Raw genomic sequence first — 9,197 nt, forward strand, 5'->3', positions numbered from 1 at the left:
CAAGGAGATGGGAATGCTTTTGTGTGATTGCCCCGACTGCTCACGTTTGTGTTTAGTGCTAGTTCCACAAGCATTATAGTGTTGCTAGTGATCGCACATTTGTCCAAACTTGTGTTCAGGAGTGCTACTCGAGACTTTTTGTTTACAGATTAATAATATTTTATGAATGGCTTTTAAAATGCCTTCAAAGAAAAAGAAAAAGCCAGAAGAAGACAGTCAAAAGAGAATAAAAATAACCGTAAAAATGAAAAGTGAAATCATTCAAAAGTGAGAATGAGGTGTCAGTGTAGCTAATCTATCACACACATACAATGAGCCAACGTCAACGATTCGTACTACCCTCAAGAACATGGAAAAAATTATAAGGGATAGATGCTTCAAAGGGAGCGACAAGAATACTTAGGCAATGGTTGCCTATTCTCAACGATGTTGAAAGGTTACTTCTCATATTGATAAAACGATTTCAAGGCAATGCCATTAACGAGAACACGATTTGTCAGAAGGTGAAAGTGATTTTTGCTGACCTAGTTAGGAAAACTCAAGGATCATGAATGGACAAAAAATAAGCATTTAAGGGAAGCTGTGGCAGGTTCAAGAAGTTTTAAGAGAAGAACCACAGCATAGTGAGTCACGATGAAGCAGCAAGTTCCAACTCAAAGACAGCAGAGAACTTCATCCCGGTCAGGGTGCAAGATTTTTACACTCTGAAACTGTTGCATTGTAATGTGCGTATTGCGGATGACTCCATTAACAGTTACTGTTGCAGCATCTCCCAGATTTTCTTGTAATTCATCAGAGACTTGTAGATTCTGAGGGTTACTTGCCCTGAAATGTATTTAATTGTGACGAGACGGTTCTCTTCGGGAAGATGACATCAAAGCAAACCTATATTTATGCACGTAACAGCATAAGAGATTACATTGCCCTACCACAAGCCAATAAAAGGCTGCCTCACGCTGCCATTTAGCACAAATGCTAGCAGCAATTTGAAAATTAAACCCCTGCTAGCTTACCATTCAGAAAGTCAAAGAGCCTTCAAGAAGTGTTAACTCCAAAGCAGCACACTAAATGAGATGTGGAGGTCAAGGGAAACTTTTGCATCGTATCATGAAAAGGAAGCATCACTCTGATACAGCAGTGGCGATAAAAATGTATACACATAAATTTATTTAACTATCATTCTGAGTCACATTTATACCAAATTATGAAGCGTCGGTGAAAAAAAACCGTCTCTAAACAGCTTTTTGTAAAAAGAAATTAGGTAAGTATCATAAATAATAAACAACTTATTTTAATTCTTTTGTGCTATAGCAAATCGACTTCACATTCCCGGTAGCTTCAATCCGCGATAGAAAAAAAAGGGGAACATGATCCACAATCCTAAGCAATCTATAAATAATTTTCTTAGAAAAAACCTTGGGCATAATTTTTTTTTTTTTATATGGAATGATTATCGTATTTTACATCAATTTAGACACAAAAATTTGTTCACTAACGAGTGTTTAGATTTCCAAAAAAGATTGCAGAATGGATTATGCTTCCATTATGAGATTCCACTGTACGTAACACAAGACAAACATGATGAAAATTCATAATGACCATCAGAATGATGATACAGAGAGCTGTATGTACACTTACACTGAGAGACTGTTTCAGGGTCTACACTTTCACATTCACCTCAGACGGCTATATAAGCAATTTAAATTAAATAAAACTCCTCCAATCAGGGTTATTTCAGATGTTGAAGATTGACACTATGTCTTCAGTATTCCTTCAAGTTAATCATACTTGGAGTGTATTGTGTATTTCTGCCTTTTAACGATATGGTCACATTCATTTGAAACTTGTGTTCAACTCAAAAAACTGGCACATCAAGTTCCTTAACCAAGTACACATGAGCACTGATATACTCCCTCTGGAGTAATGCAATGCCCTACCATCAAACAAAGACATTTTTTAATTGGAATCAAATAAAGCATAATTCATATTCCATGTTTAGGCTTCTATGTTATTCATTCATATGACAATGGTTTCACTTGTCATTTTCTATTTGTAAAGTCCACCAGTTGCCAATCTTGGTTCACTTCCATTGCTGTGAACTGTGGGATTTTTCATATTTTGAAAATGTATAATAAAGGGATAAGATTTCATTAAAAGGATTCAATGATGGGTGGATCCTATACAAAATGTTTTACATCAATGTGTAAATTCCAAGGGTTTCAAAGTGATATTTTGCCATATTTTCAATTCTGAGTAAAATTATTAATATCACAGTTAAAGAGCCAGAATACACTCAACAAATAACACCTGACAAATAATAAATAGCATAAGAGGATGGTCAATCCTTAAAGGGCACTGGTTTCGTCGGCTCAAACATAAACTATTGTTCATAATTAGTAGATTAAAACAATGACAACTATTTTGAGAGATGACATAAAATTCATCAACAAATATTACCTAATTCAGTTAATGTACAATAAAAAAAAAGCTGCACATGGATATCTTTAAAAATGACTTTAAAATTCTTTTCCCTCAGACGATATATTTGATCAAATTACCCCCTGCACTTTTCGCTAGTACTGCTGGCAGGACACAGCACTAAGGAGGTTAATGAGACAATTTATCAAAGGAGCCAGGAATAAAAAAATAAAGCTGTTTCTCATAGCCAAAAATGCATGAATCACTTCATGCCTTTCTTCGAAATTTCTACGGAATGTATTGCTCATTCACGTGCCTGCTCTGTTCGATTATTAATGATTCTTTTACAACCTGACCGGTCTTTCCCAGCTGGGAGTATCCGAGGGCACCATCAAGATTTAATCCCAGGACTCTCCAGTCACCAGATGACTGCCCTCAACTAACACACAGCCTGCCACACCCACTAACATGAGCATGCTCTCAATGAAAGGCACCAACGAGACCACAGTCATTTTCTTCCATCAAATGGACAAAGTACTTTTACATGGAGTACTCTCTACAGGACACTCAATTTGAAGTATCAGGATGCAACCATAAATCCACTGCCCACACTGACTAGAATTAGAACCTAGGCTCATGCCACTCTGATCTACCACGAATGGTTTTTCAACTCCACATGTCCAATCCATCATCGCACAACATACACTAAAAATAAAGAGGGCTTTTGCTTTTTCAGCATAACTGTACAATAAACATACCCCAAATTACGCTCTGGAATCTCCTTGACTGCAATCCGAACTTGGGTGTTAAGATCTCTTGCAGCATAGACAATCCCATAAGTCCCCTTGCCAAGAATTATTTTCTTGTTTTGATCATCAAGCTCATACTCAAACTACAAGTAAAAGAGAATAAAATATTGTACACTTCAATCATGCATGAGGGAAATGAGAAACATTATCACCCTCAAAGCACATTCTTCAACTTCTTCCAATGTCCATCCATAGGGAAAAAAGGCTTGATTAAAAGTGGAACTAAGCATTTCTCAAAAAAAAAAAGGAAAAGTTCATTACTGACGAGCATGGATGGCAAAGCCAGTTCAGCTTTGAGTCGAAAATAAATTGACACTGAGCATATTTTTTTTTACCTTCATCTGGTCTGTTGTTAATGCTGAGTCAAGATCAGTGACCATTCCCTCCTGATCAACTGTCATTTCCAGAATGAGATCATAAAACCTCTGCCGATATCCCTCAGATGGGAGATAAATTTGGAAGTCATCAGAATTTTCGTGGACGTAGAGGAAAAGGCACCGTTCATCTCTCTTGTACAAACTGAAATGGATATGGAAAAGAAAAGGGAATATAATATGGTCCAAACAAAAAATAGATAGATAAGTCAATTCAGTAAAATCTCAAATTATATTTTTCCTGGAGAATGGTGCAAAAAATGTACAATTGACAATAGGAGGGAAAAATATTTTGCAAGATAATTTAATGCTACTTAGAACATGATTAAATTACAACAATTGACAAACCCTATCAATTTGTATACACCAACAGTAGCAGTTAATGTAAAATTTTATCAAACTGACTCAGAAAATACATTTCATTTTAATTCCTATTTCTTGTGGTATTCTGTAAAAGGAGAAAATGTTTGACACGCAACCAAATGAAAATTAGTGAAAATATCATATCAGTCTAGCACAATATCCAGAGTACAGTTTGATAGAAAAGTTTCAATTGCCAAAATTTTCCTCGGTGGACGGAGATGCTCTTCAAACAAAGAACTAACAGCAGAAGTAGACGGGTAGTATTTTTCAGGCCTAAAGGAAACTAATTTTCAAGATGGGATCAAGACATTGGAACAAGGCTGGACCAAGTGCATTAGTGTATAGGGTGACTACAATGGAAAATAAGAAAGTTTCACTTAGGTAAGTTGTTTATTTCTATTTGATTCTGAAAACTTTTCAGATTACCCACGTACGTATATCTAGAGAATGTTTGCACTCTATCATTTGCACTTACCATGTACGTGAATGGATTGAGACAAAATGGGAAAGTATAAGATAAGAAATTTTGATGCACTCTCTTAAAAAATGTGGCACTCAAAACTCTACTGATGGGTCAGATGAAGATTTTTTTTCGGTGGTATATCATAGAGGTTGAGGAAGACGGGACAGAAAACAGTGGATGAATTTGAATGACCAAGATAAAGATGCACTCACTAAATTATCCTCAACAAAGGCACCAAGAAAAGGAGTTTCTTGGTTTTATAGGTTAATTTATTACCTAAATTGAGAAATTATTATTGTTTATTTAAACAAATTCTCATTTCTCTACAAAATACCAGAATCTCTTTTATTCACATTACATGATGGCACTGATATGTAATCTTAATGTTTACGAAATACGAGGGTATTCCAGAAAGTACCCGACTCTACAAAGAAAACACAAAAATTTTGGAAAAAAATGTATTCGTTTTTCAAAATAATCTCCTTCCAGCTCTATACACTTTTCCCAGCAATGTTCAATAAGTTTGACACCCTTTTTATAATAAAAACTGTCTTGCTCCTCAAAATAGCTATTGACTGCCGACATCACTTCTTCACGGCTGGAAAGTCTTTGACCACCGAGCCATTTTTTCAAGTTTGTGAATCTGAGGGTGCTAAATCTGGTGAATAGGGTGCATGAGGTAGCAATTCGAACTTTAATTCATGACTTTTGGCCAATGCAATAACGGAGAACGGATAATGCAATAACTTGGCTAAACACTCAATTGAAACATCTTCATAACACTGGTTTGCTCGAGTGTGAGCCAATGTGGCACCTGTCTTGCACACAGCTTTCTCATATTCAAATTTTCAGTTAATATGCGATGTACCATACTTTTTGAAATGCCTACAATGTCTGCTAGCTCAAGCACTTTCAGTTGATAATCATCCAGTATCACTTTGCAGAATTTCCTCACTGTTTCTGGAGTCATCACCTCATTTGGTTGACCAATGCAATGCTCGTATGGACAGCTCGTACAGCCTCGTTTAAACTCTGCTACATAATATTTTACTTCTGTAAATGAAGGAGCAGACTCACCCAGAGTAGAATCCAGTTCAGCTTTTATATTGGTTAGGCTAAGGCCTTCCTAATAGAGGTATTGTATCACATAACGATGACCAATTTTCCCCATTTTCACCAATTCACTGAAAACGTTCACTATCGATGGCTTCCAAACAAATGCTCAACAACATGATGCCTCCAAACTTGAAACATATGTTTTACAGATTTTGTACTTTCTAATACAGTGATTTTTTCTAACAACTTCTGCTATTTCTAGGTCAGTAATATTTTTCTGCAATACACACAATACACTGCAATATTTTTCTTTACGCAGAGGATTGCAAAATTTTCAAACTGACTGATTGCCCATCTGATGCCCTTTCCCCACAATCTGCTCTTAATTCCATCACTGCTTGGTGCTCTGATTAACAGTAATGCATTAATCCCTCAAAACCAGCTATCTACCTTCTCTTTGAAGCACAAACCACATTCACTTCCATACACTCTTTTGAACTACCCTTTCCCATCTATCAGTTCTCACTGTGATAGTTTAAGTCGGCCTACTTAATCGCCACACTGATGTTCGTGGTCCTTTCGCCATTAAAATGATATTTTTCGGTTAGGTCCTCCCAATTTTAGAATACTGTTCAGCAATCTGGTAGATTGCCTGCCCAAATACTTAAGAGTTACCCAACAGAACCCTTAATTTCTTTACTACCATTTCCCATTATCGCATCCCTTCCTTCAAAAATACAACCTGTAACTTTACTCTCTCATCCCTTGATAATTCCCATCTCTACCACTGTTGATTCCTATCTGATAAAAAATTCTTACGTAGCATCTTCAACGGAACTCTCCATACCAATTACCTTGTTCCTCTCTTCTCAACTGTGTTTCCCCACGACCAACATGTAACTTGAGTCTGATGCAGATTCCAAAATTCCATTTTTTGATCTCCCAACATTCCCAAATTCTTCGTCTCCCCACTATATTTAATTCCGTAACCATTTAGTAACCTTCCCTGGACCTCTCTTCCTCACTCACTTCCTTCCTCAAACGCCAAATAGTCATTTAGCCCTTTCTGCTTGCAAATGTGCTCTTCTGCTATCTTACAGTTGTCCTTTACATTTATTTTGTTAATTTTTCATTAATGCTATTGCTCTCACCTCCGCTTTATATATATATATATATATATATATATATATATATATATATATATATATATATATATACTTAGACTTAAATACTTATAAATGTATATATATACATATATACATACATATATATATATATATATACTACCTTGATCAAAAAGTTCCCGGAATAACCACCGTGTGGTGCTCCCATCGTTCCGATTTGAGTTCTGTTTTTTTTGTTAAATTGGTACATCTGTTGTTGATATTCCCTTTAAATCTTAGTGTCATAACTTGACATTTGCAAAAGTTACGTAGCCAAGAGTACATCTATATATATATATATATCTACTCTACACTACATCTGTGTTTTTATATATTTGTGTGTCGCCGATGAGCGTTCCATTTCGAAGATATTTTATATATATATATATATATATATGTATATATATATACATTCAAACACGAAATCCCGCCAAACGGCGAATAAATACTCATATATACAGAAACATATATAAGGAAAAGGGATAGGAACACGTATAAAGGACGAACACAATAGAGGTGGGGAAGGCGGAATCGAACGGATCACAAGAGTAAAAATATTTCCTCAACCGGGACTCGAACACCGGATCTTTCCACTTGCCGGGCGGATGCTCTTAACCACTTGAGCTATCGAGGATATGTAATTTACCCTGAGATCCGTGGGTCTTATATGTCGCCAAGCGCCCTGATTCTTTAGCCAAGAGATGGCGTCAGCGGGCTGTTTCACCCACCAAAGGAGAAATTATGGATTATTCCACTCAAGAATTTCATATGGAATTGTACTGTGGGGACTACCCTCTCACCTTCTCAGTATCCTGAAGTTACAGAAAAAGATGGTGAGAGTTATGTGTAATGAAAAATATTATGCTCACTGTCAACCTCTTTTTAAAAGGTTAAAATTGTTAACTGTACTTAGTGTGTATATTTATCAATGTGTAATACTTGTTAAATTGCATAGCACTGACTTTGAAACCAATAACAGCATCCACTTATATAATACGAGACAAAACTACAACCTACATGTGAGGTCAACTAATTAAACCTTGGCTACAAATGGCCCCAAGTCTACTGTATAATAATCTACCGGAATGTATAAAAAGAGAAGGACGTGTACCTGTTATTAAGAAAATGGTTCGAGAATTGCTCATTTAAAGTGTTATTATAGTGTAAAAGAATACCTGAGGCCTAATTTATAAATTTGTAGCATTTTCTAATTTTGTAATATTTCTTATTTTTGTAATAATTTCTATTTTTGTACTTGACAAATCCTATGCACTTGCCAGTATTTTTACTATGCACTGTGTCTCTTGGACAAATAAATATTATATATATATATTATATATACAGGGTTCGTCCGGAAAATAAGTGTACTGATTTTTTCCCGCCGCTCCACGCGCGCCCAGCACCGCTCTGACGGGCTGCGATTGGAGGGGGGTATGTTGGCAAGCGACGCTGAAAAAGGCAGTCGGCTCTGAGCTGTGGTGTAGTGAGGAGCTCTGTTAACGCGAACCTCCACGCTCGACACACGTCATGGAACGCGATGCCGAAGTTTTTGGAGCAGCGTTATTCCATCAAATTTGCGGTAAAGCTTGGGATATCGTCTACCGAAACTGTCGGTATGATTAACCAGGCTTACGGGGAGTCAGCCATGTCCAGAAACATGATCTTTCGGTGGCACAAGATGTTCGTGGAGGGCAGAGAAGAGGTCGACGACGAACCACGGCCTGGACGCCCATCAATGACACTCACCGACGAAAATGTGCGAAAAGTTCGCGATGTACTGAACTCTGATCGTCGTCTTAGTGTCCGGATGATAGCAGAGCAGTGTAATGCTCGACAGGCTTCGAAAACGAGTCGCCCGTGTCCGGCCAGCGATCAAAAACATCTGGCCGCTGCATCACGACAATGCGCCGTCTAACACCGCGCTTGTCATGTCGGACTTCTTGGCCAAGCACGGCGTGGCAATGCTGCCGCACCCGCCCTACAGCCCAGACTTGGCACCACTGGACTTCTTTCTGTTCCCGAAGATAAAGAGGAGTTTGAAAGGAACGCGATACGGGACTTTAAACGCGGTCAAAGAGGCCGTGACGACGTGTCTTCGAGAGGTTCCCGATGTGACCTTCGCGGGAGCGTTCCAGGAATGGGAACGCCGCTGGAACAAGTGTATCGACTCACAAGGGTCCTATTTTGAGGAATATTAGCTTAAGATATGTAAAAGTGTAATAAATTTTTTTTCCTGAGCTCAGTACACTTATTTCCCGGACGAACCCTGTATTATATATATATATATATTATTTATATATATATTATGTATATATATATTATGTATATATATATTATGTATATATATATTATGTATATATATATTATGTATATATATATATATATATATATATATATATATATATATATATATATATATATATATATATATATATATATATATATATATATACATACATATATTGTTTTTTAAGGTAATCTACCGGTTAAGGTAGGTTTTTGGATGGACACAACTACCAAACAAACCTTTTATTATTCCTAACAAAACAAA

At 36.8% G+C, this 9,197-nt stretch overlaps 1 protein-coding gene across 2 annotated transcripts in view; it reads right to left on the minus strand.

The window, feature by feature from the left end:
• Window positions 1-9,197, minus strand: part of Ask1 (apoptotic signal-regulating kinase 1) — a 109,115-nt gene that overhangs the window by 59,112 nt on the left and 40,806 nt on the right. For both annotated transcript variants that reach the window (XM_071593152.1, XM_071593151.1), the window contains exons 12-13: window positions 3,563-3,746; window positions 3,177-3,310 (exon numbers count right to left, since the gene is read on the minus strand). In XM_071593152.1, coding sequence (XP_071449253.1) covers window positions 3,177-3,310; window positions 3,563-3,746 — 318 coding nt within the window. The remainder of the gene's footprint in view (window positions 1-3,176; window positions 3,311-3,562; window positions 3,747-9,197) is intronic.

Source organism: Hetaerina americana, unplaced genomic scaffold (assembly GCF_022747635.1).
Source record: "Hetaerina americana unplaced genomic scaffold, ioHetAmer1.1.p SCAF_52, whole genome shotgun sequence".
Taxonomy (NCBI): domain Eukaryota; kingdom Metazoa; phylum Arthropoda; class Insecta; order Odonata; family Calopterygidae; genus Hetaerina; species Hetaerina americana.